This window comes from Lagenorhynchus albirostris, chromosome 9, assembly GCF_949774975.1.
Source record: "Lagenorhynchus albirostris chromosome 9, mLagAlb1.1, whole genome shotgun sequence".
NCBI lineage: Eukaryota > Metazoa > Chordata > Mammalia > Artiodactyla > Delphinidae > Lagenorhynchus > Lagenorhynchus albirostris.
Window position 1 is genome coordinate 5,113,501 of NC_083103.1, and position 21,206 is coordinate 5,134,706.

The window sequence follows — 21,206 nt, forward strand, 5'->3', positions numbered from 1 at the left end:
CCACGACGCTAAATCTGAAGTGTGTTTCCAGCTCTTGTTTTATCTGGACTTCTTAGCAGCGAAGGTGGCCAGGACACAGGGACACGAAGTAAAGGCCCCTCGTTTCCTGCACCGCTCTTTGCCTCCTTTGTGGGCTCAGTCTGTGATTGTCTTAAGTACTCAGAGTCCCCAGGCCTGAGGCCCTATTTCCACCCCCCGCCTTACCAGGCCACCTGATCCAAAGCTGGTCCTTGCGTTTCTCCTAGGGGCCAAGGGTCTGCAGCTCCTCCAGCCCACAGCCCTGCTTGGAACTAACACTAGCTGCTACCCGTCTCCTGGGGTGTCTCACCAGGTCCAAGACCGAACCCATACTCTCCCCACCCCTCCAAACAGCAAAATCTAAATCTGGCCTTTCTGGGCAGGCCGGGAAGCAGGGAGTCACCTTCTGTACCCTTGTCCCCTCACCCCTGTGTCCCATCCACAAGTCTGTTGGTGGTTTTCCTTTGAACCATATCTTGGATCTGTCTACTTTCTCTCCATCTGGACTGTGCACCTGCCTAGTCCAAACTGCCACCAGCTCCTCCCTGGGCTTCCGCTTCCACTCTTATTTCCTGCAGACCATCCCTTCGTCTTTGCCAGAGCCAGCTTTTGAACTGCTCATCCGATCGCGTCAGCCTCTTGCTTACAATCCTTCGGTGGTGGCTGTCTGCCCTGGTCCCAGTTAGGTGGGCTTTATCCTACCAGGTCCCGGCAGCCTGACCCCCACCGAGCTTCCTGGTCTCATCTCACAACGCCCTCCCGCTTCCCTGCTCTCCAGCCATGTGACCCTAAGCTGTGTGGTTTCCTTCCTGCCACGGGGCCTTTGCAGATGCTGCTGCTTCTGGCTGGAATGCTCTGCTCTTCAATCCGCACCACTCCCCCCAACTGCTACTTACAATTGGGATCTTGGCTCCCAGGTTCCTTCCACAGGGAGCCCCTTCCTGCTCTCTCATGTAGGTTTGCTCCTCCATTCGTGCTCCTACAGCACCGAGTGCCTCACCTTTGCACTTTCCGTGACTGTAAGTTTCCGTATTACGTGTTAACGTCTGCCTGTTCTTATGAGATTCTAAACTCAGGGCGGGATCCCGCTGCTTGTGCACACTCTTCTGTCCCTTCCTCTCATTAGTCCAACGTGCCTTCGCCGCCTGGGACCCGCGCGTCACTGCCACACCACCTCCTCCTCCTGCGCCGGCTGGATCTCTGCTCGGGGCCCAGCAGGCAACAGTAGTAGGTGCTGTGATTTTGCTTTTGATCCTCTGCGTCAGAAGGTGGGCAGTTGGCTGTCAGAATGGGGAAGGTGGTTTGTGTCCCTTGAGCCTCTTTGAATGGCCGGTCTCCTCCAGCGGGAGGCCTGGCTCCATTCCCGTTTGTGGTGCTAAGCCGCAGGAGGGGGCCAGCGAGTCTGGTGGGCTCACCTCCCTGGCCTGCGCTGTGTGTGTCTCACCTTCTTTGCTCTTTGGCCTCCCCTCCCCACCAGAGAAATGCTGTTACGTCTTCTCAGGAGGGTCATAATCTCGATATTATTGCTGGACTTTTTAAAGGAGGAAAACCACACAGATGAATTGAGAAGTCAGTCTAACCCTCCCCCAGCCCCCCACCCCGCTCTCTCCCCCTCTTCTGCCCGCTCTGCCCGGGTGTCCGTCTGACCCTGTCCCCGTTGCTCCCAGAGCCACTCTTGGTTCTGTCACCGACAACCTCTGTGTTGCCAAATCCAGGGCCCACTTTCCTCTGCCCCCTGTTCGCTGTCTCCACAGCGTCTGACACAGGACATGCTGTCGCCCGTCCTGACAGCAGGCATCGTCGCCTCCCGCACTACCGGCTGCCCCGGTTCCCCTCCTGCTGACCCGGCTACATCAGGGGGTGTTAGGTTGCCGTGTAAAATGGGTTTCTTGCTGTAGGCACAGTCGGTTGGAAACATTGCTGTAGGTGCTGGGCGTCCTCAGGCTCTGTGCTGCGCCTCTTCGGCCAGTTCGTTAGCTTTAACGCTGGCCGTACGCCGAGGACTTTGTATCTGGCCCAGACCCCGCGGCAGCCCCAGCAGCTTCTCCGGGCTGATTCGGTCCTCTTCTTCCTCGGTTCCTCTGCTCCGTGCATCGGCCCCTCCCAGGCCTTGCTTTGCCCCCGTCAGGGTCACCATATCTGCTTGGGGGTGGCCACCCCGTCACGCTCCATCAGGATACCCTCTGCTCCTTCTCTGCGCTGCCCCGGTCTGCCAATGGCCCTGCTCGGTTCCGGCCGTTTCTGTCCCTGGAACGCAGGCTCTGTCCGGGCAGCAGCCACGTGTGTCTTGTTCTTATTGTTTCCCTGGGGCTTAGCACATGCCGGGTACAGAGTATATGTCCAAGTTACATTTGGGGGGGTGAATATATGAATGGGTATTTCTGAAGCCATCGTGATTCGTTTCAAGTTGAGGTATTGAGCTGCTCTCCTGAGAAAGCAGGACCAGCCGTGGGTGGATGGTGGGGGCCAAGCCTGGGTGCTGCAGGCAGTGGACTGGGTCACGCCCTTGTGCCTGTCCTTCACTGAGCTCGCTTTCCTTGAGGGTTTTGAGACCTGAGGATACCTGCTGTCCTTCGTAACCTACCCATCCTTCTTGCTTGTGACTTGGCATTTTCTTTCATTTCCTTCCTCTCCAAATTCTTCCCTCCACACACCACCACCCCTTCTCCCTACTGTGAATAAATACTGAACTGCAGTATCACAGAAGAACAAAGGTGTTTCTTGTTCACAGTGTGCAGAGCAGTGCTGAAGAGAATTGGAAAGTTCTTTAAGTCTCTTTCCGTCTTCTCTCCACCATCCTGGCACCGGGTGGACCCTGCTCTGGAGGATCCTGGACAGTGTGGCTTCGGCCCCGGTACCAGTGATGGTGCCACGTGTGAAGTCAGCTCCCAGCAGACTTTGCACTGCGTGGGCACCACGCACACTTCCTGAAGTCATACTGTGGGTTAAATCTGTGTCTAGAACTAGACATTTCAGACGTAAAGGGCTATTTCGGATTGGCTGCACATGTGTGTCTTACATATGCCAACCCCAGTGCCCTCCAGCTTAGTCACGCTACACAGAAAAAGGTTGAAAAACCAAATTTTAATCCTGGCAAAATCCTGGCTCCGTAGGACAGAGGAGATCCCGATCCTACTCTTTGGAAACAGTTGGGGAGTGGGTTGGAGTTTTGAGGTGGGAGACTGTACAGAGGGCAAGGGGCTGCCAAGAGCCACTGCCTGCAGGTGGCCTGGTCTGGGCCGAGCCCTGCACCTCCTCGTCCACGATGCCAACCTCCGATCGCTCGGGCGGGCGGCAGCAGAGGGTTCGCTTCCCATGGGGTGTCTCTGAGGCCGGAGTTGAGGTAAATGGGGCCAGCACTGACCGTACCTCCTGCCTAGGTTTGCTGTGAGGTCAGGTGAGTGAGAGAAAACATTTTGTCAGCTCAGTAGAGCTGTTAGGAACTCATTCTCATTCTCTAAGCGTTTAAGAAATAAAACCCGTCTGGTCGAATCCTCCTAAAATCCATTAACTAGATAGATCAGTGCCGTGTCTGGATTGTCGTTGTCTTAGTCTGCTCGGGCTGCCAGAAAAAGCCACCTGGGTTTATTCTTCATAGTTCTGGAGGCTGGAGGTCCAAGGGCAGGGTGCCAACACGGCCAGGTTCTGGTGACGGCCCCTTCCTGGCTTGTAGATGCCGTCTTCTGCCTGTGTCCTCACGTGGCGGAGAGGGAGGCAGAAACTGAGAGAGAGGGAGAGAGGGCAGGCTCTCTGGGGACTCCTCTTATAGGGATACTGACCCCGTCAGGGCTCCACCCTCGTGGCTTCACCTAAATCCATCACCTCCCAAAGGCCCCATCTCCAAATAGCATCGCACTGGCAGTGAGGGCTTCAACCTCTGAATTTTGGGAGGACACAGTCCAGTTCATAGCAGTCACATGTACAGAACTGCAAATTAGTAAATAGAGGTTGGGCCTCACAAGGTGATGATGGTTAGATCATAATTGTGGAGATTATACAAGATGGTGGATGGATTACCAACAAACCCATTCTCCCCAAAATGTAAAAGTGACTGAATTACTTTTACTTTAATATGGCCCCATGTCCTTTGGAAGTAGCTTTTCTTTTTTCCTTTTTGTTTTCTTCTCGCCAACTTTAGAATCATGTCCCTGCCTGATGAGTTTGTCCTGCTAAGTCTCGCCATGCATTTTGGTAAAATGAGTGTATTTTAAAGAGCTCTGTTTTATTGAGCAGTGTTTCTCTGAGATCCTGTCCCCACGGCCCCTTTCTGAACAAGGGGTGACCTAGAATCACCTGAGAGTGTTTCCAGACCACACCTGGTGCCCCTCCCGACACATCGCCATAGAAGCTCCTCAAGACGCTTGGGCACAGGGCTCCTTCCCGCCCTTTGCCCCAACTGATGGAAACTCTTAAGCTGTAATTTCCTGCTTAAGGGAAGAGGACTAAGGAGTGGATTTGAATTGAGACCAAAAGGTGGATTTTGAAGGCAGAATGGCTCTAGATCCCTCTTCGTTATTAGGAGTAACTAAAGGCGGAACGTAGGAGCGTCAAAGAGGTGTAGACAAGAAGACAAATGTTAAACGACAGAGGAGACTGGGGATAAGAGCAGAAAACCGAAACCTTGAGCGCCCTGTGCTAGGGTGCACTTTGGCATGGGCCCCGCACCCCGTGGGGGACCCCGCAGGCCAGTTTCATGGGCAGAGGGCCCTTTGAACCATTTTCTTTCCCTGGGCACTCTCGACCGAAAAGCAGATCAACCGTCACCAGAATGGATGGACTTGTTGTGACCGTTGATAAGATGCCAAGGGTGAGACTCATATGAGTTTTAAAATAAATAGAAGCGATAGAATATTGATACTGTTCTATTTTTGGAACCAGTGACCTAAATTCAACTTGAATTTTAAATCTCATCAATATAGTGTGATGTTTGCCAGCATGGATCCTGAGGTTTACAGATCTGTTTCTTCGTATTTAAAGTGGGGACAGTGGTAATAAAAACAACAATTGGTAAAAATAATAATGATGATGATGCGCCCTCAGGGTTGCTGTGGGAGTGGGTGAAACGGCTCGTGTGAAAGGACTGCCGATGCCTGGCTCGTGGTCCACACTCACTAACCAGCTGTGTGTTGCCATCTGTTTCAGGGCGCCGAGGCCATGGTTCTGGAGAGCGTTATGTTTGCCATCCTTGCAGAGAGGTCGCTGGGGCCAAAGCTCTTTGGCATCTTCCCCCAAGGCCGCCTGGAGCAGTTTATCCCGGTAAGATGCGCGGAAGGCTGGTCAGGTGATGGGAGCCACAGTGAGAAGACAGAGTCTGTCTCGTCACCGTCAGTGCAGGAGCCCGAGGCGCTGTGGTCCAAAATAGTAAATGTGGCCTATGTTATCACAGAAGTAAAGAAAAACAAAATTTCTCTTGAATTTACATCAAAACCTCTGTCTTTCCTGCAAAGATACGTTCATCCATTCAGAACCACGCAGGCAGACCTTGTTTAACTGAGCTTCGCAGATGCTGGGTTTTTACAAATAGAAGGTCTGTGGTGGCCCTGCATTGTCAGACAGTGGTTAGCATTTCTGAGCAATAAGATATTTTGTAATTAAGGTATGTACATTGTTTTTTGAGACATAATGTGATTGCCACTTAATAGACTGAAGTGTAGTGTAAACATTACTTTTGGACACGCTAGGAAACCAGAAAATTCACGTGACTTGCTTTGTTGCGGTCGCTTTACTGTGCTGGTCTGGGACCGGACCCCCAGAATCTCCGAGGAGGCCTGTTTGTGAAACCTAACAACTTCCGGGCCTTGGTTATAGAACCTGCTGCAGGACGTGGCCCTGCCCGCACTGTGCCACGTGTCTGGTCTTTGCCCTGCGGGCGCCACCACTGCTCTTTCCCTTGTCTCCCACTGCCCCCCCGCCTCACTTTAGGGTCTCCCCTGCCCTCATGTGCCTGTCAAGTTCCTTCACATTTCAAGGCCTTGCTCAGATCCTCTGTTTGCAGGACTGTTTTCCCTTCCCTGCTGTGCTGAGGCATTGTTAGTGTTGCCCTAGCATCCGCCAGTGTGCCTTGTTTAGAGTTCTGTGTGCATAGCCCCCGCCCTGTGCCCCGTGCCCTGTACCCTGAGCCCCAAACCCCGAAGAGGGCTTTAAGCCTCAAGAGTTCCCTATAAAGTTGAGTGTGGGGCAGGTCTGGGCCTCGTGACCGGCTCGTTTGGGTGGAGATGCCGAGCCTTGCTGGCCTGTGTTTCCGCTCGTGGAAGGGCACCCCTTCTTGAGCTCTGTGAGCTCCCTAAGGGCTAGGGGCTGCTGCCTTCATGTCTTGCCTCATGTGATGTCTTGGCCATGAGAGGCCTCGGTGTGCAGGGCCGCCCGGTACAGTCGTGCAGGTGGTGCAGAGCACAAGGACACCTGGCCGACAGGGTGCTCTGCTCGCCAGGCCTGCGTCCAGCGGGGGCTGGAGGGGGCGTGGTGCCCTCTTCTCGTTCGCACGTGGTGCCGTGTGTGGCAGCTGCCAGCCTGGGGCATGCTTGAAGGCATGGATGTACCTCCCTACATGGAAGAGGCCTTTCAGTCTTTTCCCTGGCACCTGGCTGTAGGTTTTTTTGTTTTTAATATAAATTTATTTATTTATTTTTGGCTGCATTGTCTCTTTGTTGCTGTGCACGGGCTTTTTCTAGTCACAGTGAGCAGGGGCTACTCTTCGTAGCGGTGCGTGGGCTTCTCGTTGCGGTGGCTCCTTGTTGCGGAGCATGGGCTCTAGGCTCATGGGCTTCAGTAGTTGTGGCACACGGGCTCAGCATTTGTGGCTCACGGGCTCGAGAGTGCAGGCTCTGTAGTTGTGGCGCACAGGCTTAGTTGCTCCGCGGCATGTGGGATCTTCCCGGACCAGGGCTCCAACGGGTGTCTCCTGCATTGGCAGGCGGATTCTTAACCACTGCGCCACCAGGGAAATCCCTGTAGTTTATTTATAGTTTTATTTATAGTTTTCCTATTAAAGACAGTAACATCTGTCTAGCATGAGAATCAAATGAGATAACAAAGCATTAGAATTTTGGAAATACAAAACACTTTGTATGGTTATAAGTGCCAACGTGGATCCATCTTAAAAAACATAATGTTGATAAAACCAAATTGCAGAAGGCTACAAATGGTATCATAGCATTCGTATAAAGCCCAGTAAAAAGCAAGATACAAATTGTTTAATAAATACACACGTGGGCCGCTCTCACCTTCTACGATGGCCCACACTCTGTCTGTGGAGTGTGTTTCTCTCTAAATAAATCCACTACTTACCTAAAAGAAAAATTTTAAAAAGGGGCTTCCCTGGTGGCGCAGTGGTTGAGAGTCCCTCTGCCGATGCAGGAGACACGAGTTCGTGCCCCAGTCCGGGAAGATCCCACATGCTGCGGAGCGGCTAGGCCCGGAGCCATGGCCGCTGGGCCTGTGCATCCGGAGCCTGTGCTCTGCAATGGGAGAGGCCACCACAGTGAGAGGCCCATGTACCACCAAAAAATAAATAAATAAATTTAAAAAATAAATAAATACACATGTGATAAAACTTCCCTTTTTAGAAAAGGTAGAGGACCAGTGAACACAACTTAGAATAATGGAAACGTCTCGAGGGGAAACACAGCTCCTTGAGATCAGGGCACATAGGTGGTTATGTCTATGGAATAGTTACTGTTCTCCTGTTCTTTTTGTTTTTTGTAATTTTTTTTAACTTTTTTTTTTAATCTTTATTAAATTTGTTACAATGTTGCTTCTGTTTTATGTTTTGGTTTTTTGGCTCCCTATCTCCCCACCAGGATCGAACCCACACCCCCTGCATTGGAAGGTGAAGTTTTAACCATTGGACCGCCAGGGAAGTCCCTGTTCTTCTTTTAAAGTTTTAAAGTTCTCTACTCGTGTACACGTTTACTACATAACATAGTAAAGATTTTTTAAAAATTATTTTAAAATGCTGGGTTGAACCATATGAAACGGCCAGGGTTCAACTGTTTCTGCCGCCAGAAACAGCGACTCCATTTGCCTCAGCCTGTCAGCGTGTGTTATTTCCAGGTTTACCCTTGACCGCTGAATGGGGTGAGATGAAGTTCATCTCACCTGTTCCCATGGCTGTCCTCCAGCAGACACACGAGAGCAGTGACCTCTGAGAATGGTAGTCAGTCTCATATCTCTTTGTGCTGGGAAAAGAGCTTGGATTCCAAGATTTGTTCACGTTAGAGCACGTTAGCTTTAAATTGTCCCCGTTGCCAAACCAGTTACGGGCCTTCTTTAACAGCTGAATGAAAGCTCCGCCAGCTGCCTCGAGGAGTGCTTGGCGTCCCGCCGCTAGACGCCGAGTTCCCTGTCCTTGTGGCGACTTGATAACTTGGGAGAGTCTGGGGTTGAGGGGAGGATTGAGCCTGATGCTTTCAGGGAGCTCTCAGCTCCGATCACAAGGCACCTGCCATCCTTTGAGACTTCCATGGCTGGGTGCTGGCCCGGGGCCTTGACCTGCAGCGTCTGCTTTAGTTCAGAGCTCCCTGTCGGGGACTTGATGTCCTGGTTCCCATTTTACAGAACCCAGAGAACGAGGCACAGAGGTATAAAAGTACACCCTTGGCCACGTAGCGTTGAAATGAGTGTTAAACCCAGAATTTGAGCTGGGGTTTCTCTAACTTGGGGACACTCACTCTTAACTCCTGTGCTGTATGGCTTCGGATTCTCAGAAAAATCTGTCTTTGGGTTTCGGTAGGGAAGTGGTTGGTTTGGAAAAGATAAGAGGTGCTCCCGTGGGTAGCCGTGAAAGCGCAGTCAGGACTAGTGTGGCCGCAGGCTGCACTAGCAGAAGACGGAGGAAGCCCCCTGCCACACCTGTCCCTGGTCGGCTTTGCCCTGAGAGCCTGCTCTGGGCCAGGCTGGGTGCTGAGCTGCCCCGAGGGCAGGAGTGGGAAACCCTCGCCCCGAGCACCTGGCGCCCCTTCTGCTGGGAAGCTGTTCTGAGCACCACACCGCCTGCCCTGTGTCTGGGAGGAGGGCTGAGCCGATGGGGGAGCTGGACGCGGGCCACGGCATAAACTGCTGACGACCCGGCGCTTTGAGCCTAGGAAGGAGCCCCCCGCAGTGTGGGGTAGAGTGACGGGAGAGCAGGACCATAGGTGCGTGAGAAGGACTTTGTCACAGCGAAATGGCCCTTTGTGGCTGGCCTGCCCCTCCCTGAGTAGTGCTGTCTGCAGGGCACAGTGCCCGTTCTGAAGGAATTTTGCGCCCTGGATGAGACTTAGATGCCCTAGAAAGACGCTTCTAGCTCTAGGGCTGTGTGCTCTCACGCTTCAGGGTTACCTGGATGAACGCCATCTTCTAACTCCCCTTTTTAATTCCAGAGCCGGCGATTAGACACTGAAGAGTTAAGTTTGCCAGATATTTCTGCAGAAATAGCTGAGAAAATGGCCAGATTTCATGGTATGAAAATGCCATTCAATAAGGAACCAAAATGGCTTTTTGGAACAATGGAAAAGTAAGTGATCAGCTGCTGGGCTCTCACCTAGCTTCCCGCCGGTGGCTCCCAGGGGTTCCAGAGCAGCTCTTGCTTGCTGTGCGGGTCAGAGGCCTTCCCCGGTCCACCAGCGCACAGGCTGTCCGCTGGTGATGATTGTCTCATGAATAAATTGTTCTTGAGTGTAAAAATCAATTCCTGAACCAGGAAAGCAGACTGTTTGCAGAAATGCTCCTGAACAGGCTAGATGGGCAGAAAATCCACATCCTAGAGTGTACTGAACCCCAGGCCCTTTTCCCTCCTCTCCGTCTGGGGTCAGGGGCCCTGCGGGTTTTGCATGGTTACATTGAACTAGAGCCCCAAAAGCAAGCTAGGTGAATTGAGCACTGATCCTTTGTTCCCTTCTTTTGCAAGATACCTGAATCAAGTGCTGAGAATTAAATTTACTGGGGAATCCAAAGTTAAGCAGCTCCACAAATTCCTCAGTTACAACCTGCCTTTGGAACTAGAAAACCTGAGGTGAGTGTTTGCTTCCATTTCCTAACTTAGTAAAAGTGCATCTGTCCAGAAATGTAAATGTTCTTAGTCACCACGCCTGCTTTCAGTGAACGTTAGGAAGCATCACCTGAGGCTTGGTGTTTCGTGGGATGAGTTTAGACAGATTAATTCTGTCATCTGGAATTACAGTTTTATATGAGTGGCATCACCTCTCCTGTTTTACATTGGTTTTGTGGGATAAGTTTAAACAGATTAATTCTGTCATCTGGAATTACAGTTTTATATGAGTGGCTTCACGGAGGAAGTAAAATTCCAGAATTCTAGTCCTGGTCAGTGACTAGGGCGGTAGGTTTTTTCTGAAACAAAAACGAAAAACAAGGGGCTTCCCTGGTAGTGCAGTGGTTGGGAGTCTGCCTACCGATGCAGGGGACGCAGGTTCGTGCCCCGGTCTGGGAGGATCCCACATGCCGCGGAGCGGCTGGGCCCGTGAGCCATGGCTGCTGAGCCTGCGCGTCCGGAGCCTGTGCTCCGCAACGGGAGAGGCCACAACAGTGAGAGGCCCGCGTACCGCCAAAAAAAAAAAAAACAAGAACCATGGGGGCGGGCCAGCGAGTGTCAGCCGATGAGGGGAACAGATCAGCCCAAGCTAGCGGGGGATGGAGTAAGAAGCTTGACACTGGTTTCTGAGTAGAGGCTACGCTGGTGTCTCCAGGGTGCGGGGGGCACGCAGGCTTCTAGCCTTCATCCATCGCCTGAGTGTCAGCATTTCCACCTTTAACTACTCACATATTTGAGTGTCTGCTGAGCCAGCATCAGGATTGGTTCTGAGGAGATGTGACCAAGACAGTCTGCAAGGAGCTTCTCTTTTGTTAGGAGAGAGAGAAAATAAGTAAATAAAAAAATGTCAGGTTGTGATGAGAGCTGTGAAGGAAACCAGAGGTCAAAACAGACTGACACAGAGGGCTCTGCCTGGGGTCCGAGGTCAGAGGGCTCCGAGGAGGGCCCCCCGGAGTGGGGAGAGCGTGTGCAGAGGTCCTGCCACGGGAGGGAGCTGAAAGGGTGAGAAGTAACAGCAAAACCTTCCTTTTCCAGATCATTACTTGAATCCACTCCATCTCCAGTCGTGTTTTGTCACAATGACTGTCAGGAAGGTAAGAATTGCTGCCTGTTATGCTGAAGGTGGGGCTCGTGTGTCTACTGAGAAGATTCCCTCCAGTGTGTGTGATAAATGCCAGGTGCCCATGAAGAGAGGGTTAGGTGCACGGAATTATGGCACGGCCATGCACGAAGTGTTGTGTGACTATTAAGAGTGAGGTCGAGTTTTATACAAACCAACAGAAAAATCTCCAGGCTACATTAAGAGGAGAAAAAGCGAGTTTTAGAAAAACGTGTAGGATATCATCCCATTTCTGTAAGAAAAAATATGAGAATATCCACTAAACCGAGAGCTGGGATACACGAAATCACGTATTTGTTCAGTGTTTAACTCCTTTCGGTAAACATGTCAGTTGGCTTTGTCAGTCCGAAAGGCATCAAAGAGGAAGATGGCTCCTCGGCCAGTCTGGGGGCGCTTGCCTTCTGCCCCTGCAGCCCAGCACGCTGGCCAGGGCCCCCTTCTCTCTCAGGGTTGGCTCACATGCTTCTAATGACTTCGGGTTTCTCTGCTTTAAAAAATTGCACTCCCATGTACCCCTTACTGTAACCAGACTCTACCTAGTGTTATTTCAAACATAACAGTTTCGTCAGAGGCCCCATCCGGCCGGGCACCTCCCCCTGATACTGCCATGGTGCCTGGCTTTGCCTTGCTGTCCTCATCCTGCCCAGCGCAGCTGGCTGAGGTCCACCCTCGGGCCCTTTCCAGGCTCTACGGCTTGTTTTTAATTTGGAGAACAGTCCCTGGTGAAGACTTGTCATCAAGTTCGTTTGAGCCAGAATACCTGTTACTAATTAGCTGATGATTGCTGGGCAAGTCGGGTCAAGCAGCCTCGTGTGTGTAACGGGTGATGGTGAACGGCCCAGAGGTCGCCGACGGGCTGAGGGAGGCCCCCGCCAGCCACGGCAACACGGGGAGAGCGTGGAGGGGGCGGGAGCTGGACACTGGGTCTGGCCCCGGTTCTCCTATCAGTGGCTCCCGGAAACGGACGATGTGTGCCGAAAAGCCTTGAACCTGGCTCAGCAGAGCCCACCCGCCAGCGCCACCGTGAGAGATGCAGCACGTTGGGTAGAGCGTGGGCCTCTCCGAGCATGTGCCTGGGGGGCCAGTCTGGCAGCCAAGCCCCTTCTGCCCAGAATTCAGCCTTAAGGGAAAGAAATATGGTCGTGGGAGCACTGTCTGTGCTCTCCTCCTTGGGGGCAAAGCAGTGGGGCCTGTGTGGACACCAGGGCCCAGCTTCCCAGCTGGGGGCCACAGCCCCGCCCGCCTCGGGGCTGCTGGGGGTGCCAGAGCTCCGGGGTGCCGAGCAGACCTTTCCCTTCTTGCCCCCGTGTGGAAATGGGGGGGAGCCCAGGCCACGCTGCTCTTGGGGTGCTGGCAGCAGGGCTCTCGGGCCAGGCCTCCCAGGTCAGTGCTGCTCCTGGCACCCTGTCCCCCCGTCCCGTGACTCGGCCACGTCCGCTTGCCACGTGGTCAGGATGCCCTTACAGGATCAGAACCACCCTGGGCCCTGTGGTTGGAGACCTGCGCCTTCGATGACAGAACGTGCCCAGAGCAAAGGTCGTGTCATCCAAACCTTTTTGCAGGTAATATCTTATTGCTGGAAGGCAGGGAGAATTCTGAAAACCAGAAACTGATGCTCATCGACTTTGAATACAGCAGTTACAACTACAGGTAAAGTCAAATGTTTTTATTTCAGTATTCTGTGTGTGTGCGGAACGAAGGAGAAAGTAGGTCACGATACCATCCTGAGTTGGAAGTTTCCTCCCTGGAGGCCAGCACTTTGTGTCCCAGCGGCCGCAATGGCCGCGTGGGGCAGCGCAGCCTGTTCTCAGCTGCATCAGTGGGAGCAGGGGCCAGGTCCTCAGAATCCAGAACTTGGCCTTTCGTTGGCTTCACCAAAGCACTGACCGCAGGACGGCACTCCTGAGCGGTTGCTCCAGACAGCGGGCCAGGGTGCTTTGGTCTGTCCCGTCACTGAAGCATTCATGTTTTCGGGACCCCGGGGGCCCGGGGGCGCTCGCAGCGGGGCTGCTGCCTCATTTTCTGTGCCTCTCGCTCTTTTTCAGGGGATTCGACATTGGGAATCATTTCTGTGAATGGATGTACGATTATAATTACGAAAAGTACCCTCTTTTCAGAGCAAACATCCTGAAGTATCCCACCAGGAAGCAACAGGTAGGAGACTCGTGTTTGTATTCAGTGCACTTACTGAGAAGTAAATCACATACCTCAGCTTTACCCAGTCAGAGATGAGTACAGCTTCACTTTTAAAGATGCCCTTTTAAAACCATGGAGTTGGTTAAGCAGGTCCTTTTGCTTTAAAATGTTATTTTGTGTCAAGATACAGACTCAGTATTTGAGTCCAGCCTTTTTAAATCCCTGTGCCAGAGGTAAACTGCGTCCAGTCAGAGAGGAGCACAGCCTCCTTTGTGATTCCTTCCAGTGTTTTCCCAAAGCCCAGCCTCCCTCCTGCTCTCTAGCCTTCTTTTGGGGATCACTGACTTTCCTCCGTTTGTTTCACTCTGTGCAGGCAGAAGTAGTCTTGTGGGCACCGTGGTTCAGTAGCTGTTGCAGTGTTCACAGACCCCTTTCCTGTCCTGGGTTATGCGACTCCAGTGACTGGAGAATCAGTCCTGTGGGAATCTCTCCCCAGGAAGCCCTCTATTCCATTCTTCAGCCTCTGCCGAAGCCTTGGGTTGAGGATGGGTACGTAGTGTTGCAGAAGTTAGCAGGCTGGGGAGGGGGGCACTGCGCCCACCTCTGCCAGCCTTGCAGGGCAGCAGCTCCGCCCGCGCTGGGCGGCCCTGCCGCCCGACATCCCTTCTCCCGGGATCCCCGCCTGGTCAGAACGTTTCCCAGGGGCCGGGGGTGAGGACGGATGCAGTCAGTTGCTGCAGTAGCTCACTCAGGAGAGGTTTCTCGAGCACCTGCCTGAGTTGGGCATGGGGAGAGTCTCCAGCAGGTGGCCACGCTCAGGGGCAGCCGTTCAAATACAGCCTTGCCGTGTGGCCAGACCTGGGCTGCTCTCTTCTGGCCTTATTTTCAGGCAGACCTGATGACCTTGAGCGTGTCCAGAGCAGAGTGACCGGGACGGTTTTGGACCTCAAGTTCAAGCTATGTGGGTAGGAAGGGTGGGAGAACGTGGGGCTGTTGACTCCAGGGAGGAGAACACAGCAGGCTTCAGGTTCCTGCCATGCTGAAAAGAAATTAGACTTTTATAAACACTGGGCAGGCAGCTCCAGAGATGAGAACTCTCAAACCAGTGAGGGGAGATTTTCAGTAAGAAGACAGATTTCATTTTAGTGGAAGGCGGCAGAGCTGTGTAACCCCCGACACTGCACAGCAATGGAAATGTAAAGAAGCTCCACTCCTGTTTTCTGAGGTTTTAAAATCACGTGCAAGTGTTGGTCTCTGTCAGATACCCTGTCTGTATCTACTGAGGTAATCTCATGCTTTTCTGTCTTTAATCCATTGAAGTGTTTTAAAATGTTAAGCAATACTGAAATTCCTGAAATAAACTATTTGAATGAGTTAACGTTGTTTTGTAATGCTCTGTTGGATCCAGTTAGGCAATTTCTTATTTTAGGAGATTTACATCTATGCATATATGTGAAACAGGACTTTAATGTTCATTTAAAAAAGTATTCATACCTGCTTTTGGAATAAAAATTATACTAGTCTTACAAAATGAGTTGAGTGTCCCTTTTTATTTTCTGGAACAAATTTATCTAAGATGGTGTTGTTTGAAAGTTTGGTAGATTTTGCCCATAAAACCATCTGGGCCTAGAACTTTTGGGGGAGGGAGGGTCATTAATTACCACTTTCTTAGGGTTTCAGTCTCTTCAGATTTTCCATCTTCATTTGCCACCTTCAGCGTTTAGGGTCTCCAAGAAATTAAACCATCTAGGGTGGTGGTTCAAGCATGGGTTCTAAAAACTAATGGGCCTGGATTTCAATCCCAGATCTGCCACTGCTGGTTGTAACGTACTATTTCTGTGCCTCAGTTTTCTCATCTGCAAAAATTATTTTGTTGTCGTGGGGAGTGTGCCTGTTACACAGAATTTAATAGGTATCAGCAGTCATCTTTTTCGTGCCAGGTTTACTTCAGAATCTACGGCCCCCTGCCTAGGACAGTGCTTGATCTTGAATGATGCTTTCTGGTGGAGGAGGGGGCGTAGTGTAAGAGAGCCGACTTCAGAGCAGGAAGATGGAAGAGGCGACCCAGGGAAAGGGTGGGGAGCGCCTTCCAGCCGGGTAACCAGGTAGCAAGGGTTCTAACAGGGAGAAAGACTGACGGCTGTTTTCTTCTTTACAAAAGCAAACAAGCCGAGGTTGGCTGTGTTCTGCTGCCTTTTGATATGGTATGAAATAGTGAAGAACAAGGGCTCTCATAAATCCTAATTCATGTGTAGACTCAACGTGCAGCCTGGTAGAACCTTAGGGTAAACTGTCTTCTCCAAACCAGAATCAGACACTGCCAGTTTATGGACATAAGTGTGGACATCATCACAGCATCTTAGGGGTGGAAGGCCCCTTCACAGTGCCTGGTCCGGCGCCTGCCCTGAGGCAGCATCTGCCGACGAGCATCCGGGTGCCCTGGTGCCTCGTGCCAGTGCCGCGCGGAGCAGCAGCCAGGCTGGGGAGGTGTGGAGTAGGCTGACCCTGCTTTGCGGTCAGTGGAAGACAGGAGTGTGAGTTAGAAGGAACGACTCTACCTAAATTACTTTCTGCAGAAGCAGTAGTGGTCTTGCCGACAGTATGGCATCGAGTCCATTAGTTCTCTGACTGTAACCCGGTGAACCCAGCCGGGTGGGTGAGCTCCCTGGACCACGCCCCTGGGCAGAGCAGGGTGGCGGGCTTTGCTGACGTCCGGAAGAGTCACGCTTGACGTGTGCACTTCGTGACAGCATTGACATCACCTGTTTTTAACCATCATTGATCCTAATGTCATTGCTTTTTTTTTAAGCTCCATTTCATTTCCAATTACTTGGCTGCATTCCAAAATGAATTTGAAAACCTCAGTAATGAAGAAAAGTCCGTTATAGAAGAAGAAATGTTGCTTGAAGTCAATAGGTAATTTTTTTCCTTTGTCGGTTTGTAACGATAGCTTCCCTCTTTATAGCGCGTACTTGGGATGCCTCCTTGCAAACAGGAGTATTTTAGGAGCTCCCTCACGACCATACATCTCGAGGTCTTGTACGTTGTCAAAAACAGAACATTTGGTTCTTGTCCATGTGGCCGAGTGTGTTCGGATCCCCCAGATTTCAGCACACAGCCAGTGAGGAGAGCAGGGTCTGTGCACTAGGTCAGGGAGCGAGGGTGCCGTTCCGAACCGTCATCCCCGCCGCGGACTCTGCTGCACAGCCGCTGCTGCCAGGGCCTGCACACTCTTCTCACTCGTGCTCCTGGAGAGCTGGGTGCCACCGAGTAACATGGTTCTCCTAGAAAAGAATTAAAAATCTGTTTTCTCAACAGCTGTCAAAGCAGGGCTGAGAAAGCTCCAGATTCTGCAAAGGTCTAGATCACTGTGTTCTCACACTCACTCATCTCTTTGGTCAGGAGGCCTGAGTTATTCCTAATCTTTGGGGTCTTCCATGAGATTATTTGTTAACAGTGACGGTTTGAGTGGCTGTGGCCCTCCTCCCTCAGCATAGAGCACCTCCTTCGTGTCCTCGGAACTGTCCACAGTCCTCTCATTGAGCTGAGGCCACCCTGGTGGCCCCTCGGCTCCGCCTGCAGAAGAGAGCTTCCCTCTCTGGTTCTTGATCAGATGGAAATAGGAAAGCGGAGGTGGAGGAGACCCAGACAGAAAGGGTAGCACCAGGGGATCTAGTGGGTCAGGGATGAAGAGAAGCAGAATCAGGTCTGGTAAGGGCAGCACCGAAGCCCTCGTTCCTGAATTAGAGCTTTATCTTTATCGTTTTGAGAAGAACTTGGATTCGCAGTGAAGAGGAACGTGGCACAGCCTAGAGGTGGGGACCTGGCCACACCCTCCTCCTGATTCACTTCCTGGGGAGAGGGGCATGGGGGATGGCAGCAGGCTGTCCGGAGGCCCGCGCTTTCCTCCACCTGTTGCTGGTGGGGTAGGGGCCGCCAAGGCTGTGCGCTCACACGCGTGCCAGAGGGTTTCTCTCCCTGTGTGACCCACGCTTCACCAGCAGCGGCCACTGAGGCCTCCGGGTGGGTCCTGCGAGTGTTCCGTGTGCCAGGGACAGGGAGTCGGGGTGTTCGCACCTGCAAGGTCACTGGCCAGCGGTGGGGAGAGGACGGCTGTGGGCTCCTGCTGCTCTGTTGCCGTGGAATATTGTCCCACTGGGTCGGCCAAGGCAGACAGTTTGCACCCAGATGAGTTAGAACGTCCATCTGGCAGGAAATGATGTAATCGGTCCTCCAGCTGGTCCCACACATCTCATGTGCATTTCCTGCTTTTGTAATTACAGGTTTGCCCTTGCGTCCCATTTCTTCTGGGGACTTTGGTCCATCGTACAGGCCAAGATTTCATCCATTGAATTTGGGTACATGGTATGTTTTGGGGGTAGTTTTTCTCTTCTGCTCCCAGGAAAGAAATGCTTCCATGTACGTGAATGCTCGGCAGTAAATGCCTGTTCCTCCCAGGGGGTTACCTGTTCCCCTCCGAGTACCTGAACCAGGTGACCAGCACCAGGACAGCGGGCTCCCCCCGGGGAAGCTGGGGGAGAAAGGAAGGCTGCATAATTGAAGCCACTTTTGCTGCTGCTGTGTCTGCCTGTGGAAGTTGCCCTCACTCCCAGGGCCAGCAGGTCCCACCTCCCCTGCTTCAGAGAAGTGCTCTGTGGTCCTGTGGTTCTGATGGGGGATGTAGAAATCCAGACCCTTGAGGTCCAGCCCCGACCTCAGTCCCTTCTGACAGAAGGGACACTGAGTGAAGGAACGGTGGTGGGGTTACCTACCGTGCCTTGTTTTATTCACCTGTTAAAACCCCATCCTCTGGCCTACAGCACCCGACTTAAGAGTTGGAAGCTGGTGCTGATTGAGTTAGACCCGCTTTTGTGCAGCAAGTTTGGACCAAACCAGGCTGTCTTTTTATTCTAACCTAAGCGGTGTCCTTGGCATTTTACTTTGCTCTGTAGTGAGTGGTGGGGGGCGTCCTGGGGCAGGGGTGCACACAGGTGTAGCGAGCACCTTGCTTTGGGACAGGTGGTGGGAAAGGACTGGTACATTTTGTTCTCCTCGGTCCTCAGTGAGGATGGTTTCTGCTTCTAGGCAGAAGATTTGGTAATGCACAGATGCTCTTAGGCAAAAGAAGGGGAAATTTGGATTTTTAAAGCAGATTTGGAGTCATGGTTAGATGTTACTGTAAGACAAAGTGGACTTCAGAGAAGGAAAACCACCGAAGGTAGAGAAGGGCGTTGCATCCTAGTGAGGGCATCACTTCATCTGCAGGACATAGAGAGACCCTCAGTGTGTGTGCCCCTGAATTCTTCAAAAGACACAGAGCAGGGACTTCCCTGGCGGTCCAGTGGTTAAGACAGTACGCTTCCACTGCAGCGGGCACGGGTTCCATCCCTGGTCAGAGAACTAAGATCCCACGTGCCGCACAGCACGGCCAAAACTAAACAGACCGAAACAAAAGACATAGAGCAAAAAGTGACAAAGCTGAAAGGAAAGGGGGAATCTACTATTCACCAAGTAGATTGCACACCTCTAGGTAGCGGGTGGACCCAGGAAACCCTGCCACAGGCAGGGTGGACACCTGAACATCATCACCCCAGCCAGCTCAACCTGACGAACACGGGTGGAGCCCAAACAGCTGCAGGACAGACATCCTTGTCAGAGAATGTGGAGTCTTCATCAGGATAGGCCACAGGCTGGGCTGTGAAACAGGCCTCAAATGCACTGCAGAGTAAGTTCTCTGACCACAGTGCAATTTAATTGGAAATCAGTAACCAGCAACCACAAAAATATCTGGAGAATTCTCAGTTATTTGGAAATTAAACTGTATACTTCTAAATAAACCCTGGATCAAATGAGAAATTACAAGGACAATTAGAAAATATTTGGAATTATAATAAAAACACAACATGCCAGAATTTGTGGGATGCAGCTAAAGCAGCATTTGGAAACTTACGGCTTTGCAGCTTAAATGTTGTCTTGGATGTGAAGGAAGTTCTCAAGCCAGTGATACAAGCTGCTACCTTGAGAAGCTAGAAAGAGGAAAACCAACTAAGCCCAAAGTAGATAGAAGTAGAATGAAGGTAAGAGCAGAAATCATTGAAATATAAAATGGACAAAAAATAGAATTAATGATGCCACAAAAGTATTTATAAACCTCTGGCTGTACTAAGCAAGAAAGAAAAGAGAAGGCAAACATTGCCAAAACCGGGTACAAAGAGAGGCCATCACTACAGACTCTATAGATCTTCAAGTAGAAGACGACGATGAACTCTGCCCACGGATTTGACAACCTGCCTGAAGTGTGCCAATTTCTTGGAAGATACAGATGACCAAAACTGACGTAAGAAATGGCCATATAGTTATTTAAATAAGGTGAACTCATAATCAGAAACCTATAGATTTGGGACTTCCCTAGTGGCGCAGTGGTTAAGAATCCGCCTGCCAATGCAGTGGACACGGGTTCGAGCCCTGGTCTGGGAAGATCGCACATGCCACGGAGCAACGAAGCCTGTGCGCCACAACTACTGAGCCTGTGCTCAAGAGCTCTTGGGCCACACCTACTGAAGCCCGCGCACCTAGAGCCCGTGCTCTGCAACAAGAGAAGCCACCGTGATGAGAAGGGCACCGCAATGAAGAGTAGCCCCCACTCGCCACAACTAGAGAAAGCCCACGTGCAGCAGCGAAGACCGGATGCAGCCAGAAATAATTAATTAATTTTTAAAAAACCATAAATGCTACTAGCCTCCTCAGCCACGCATTCAAGGCTACATACACCCTCTTAAAAAAAAAAAAACCTATAAACTCTAGGTCCTGGTGAATATCATCAAATATTTAAGGAAGAAATAATAACAGCCCTACAGACTTGTAGAAAATAAAGGGAGAGGGATCACTTCTCAACTCATTCGATGAGGCTAGCATGACCCTGACACCAAAACTAGACAAGGACATTTCAAGAAGACTGCAGATCACTGCTTTTCATGAACATTACCCCCAAACCATTATCAAAATACTGGCAAAAAGTAAATCCAACTTAGGTAAAAGGATAATATTTTATGACCAAGTGGGATTTATCCCTGGAATGCAAGGTTAACGTCAACATTTGAAAAACCTATTAGTGTAATTCACCGTATTAACAGAATAAAGGAGAAAAACCATACAATCATCTTAGTGAATGCAGGAAAAGCATTTGATAGAATTCAACACCTGTTCATGATAGAAAGTCTCAGCGAACTAGTGATAGAGGAGAACTTCCTCAACCAGGTAGAGGGCATATACACACCTCTTGTACAGCTGCCGTGGTAATGGATGGTAAAGCACTGAATGCTCCTCCCACCTCTGCCCCAAATATAGAGCAAGGCAAGGCTGTTCGTGCTCACTTCTCCTCACAGGCTGCTGGGGCGCCTAGCCAGCAAAGGAAGGCAAGAAAAAGAAAGAAAATGCAGAAGTACCAGAAAGGAAGAAGAAGAACTGCCTTATATTTATAGGTGACATGATCATGCACATGAAAAAATCTAGAGGAATCAGTAGAAGAGCTATTTAATAACTACTGAGTGAGTTTATCAGGGTCGTAGGATACAAGGTCAGTATGCAAAACCCACTTGCATTTCTACGTGCTAGAAGCAACTGTAAATGAAAAATTTTTAATTGTGTTTACGATGGCATAAAAAACTTGAAATACTTGGGGATAACATTTTTCAAGTATTGCATGATCTTTACACTGACAACTATAAAACATTGCTAAAAGAACCTAAATAGAGATAACCACATCTGTGGATTCAGAAGACCTAATCTTTTTTTTTTTTTTTTTTTGCTGTATGCGGGCCTCTCACTGTCGTGGCCTCTCCGGTTGCGGAGCACAGGCTCAGCGGCCATGGCTCACGGGCCCAGCCGCTCCGCGGCATGTGGGAT

At 51.1% G+C, this 21,206-nt stretch overlaps 1 protein-coding gene across 6 annotated transcripts in view; it reads left to right on the plus strand.

The window, feature by feature from the left end:
- Nucleotides 1-21,206, plus strand: part of CHKA (choline kinase alpha) — a 62,110-nt gene that overhangs the window by 37,187 nt on the left and 3,717 nt on the right. For 2 of the 6 annotated variants that reach the window (XM_060158376.1, XM_060158372.1), the window contains 8 exons: nt 5,161-5,274; nt 9,378-9,511; nt 9,905-10,009; nt 11,081-11,139; nt 12,728-12,815; nt 13,211-13,319; nt 16,111-16,217; nt 17,585-17,666. In XM_060158376.1, the coding sequence (XP_060014359.1) occupies nt 5,161-5,274; nt 9,378-9,511; nt 9,905-10,009; nt 11,081-11,139; nt 12,728-12,815; nt 13,211-13,319; nt 16,111-16,217; nt 17,585-17,666 (798 nt within the window). Of the gene's footprint in view, nt 1-5,160; nt 5,275-9,377; nt 9,512-9,904; nt 10,010-11,080; nt 11,140-12,727; nt 12,816-13,210; nt 13,320-13,674; nt 14,864-16,110; nt 16,218-17,584; nt 17,667-21,206 lie in introns of those variants that run through there. The other 4 variants (XM_060158371.1, XM_060158375.1, XM_060158373.1 and 1 more) reach the window with 4 other exon arrangements.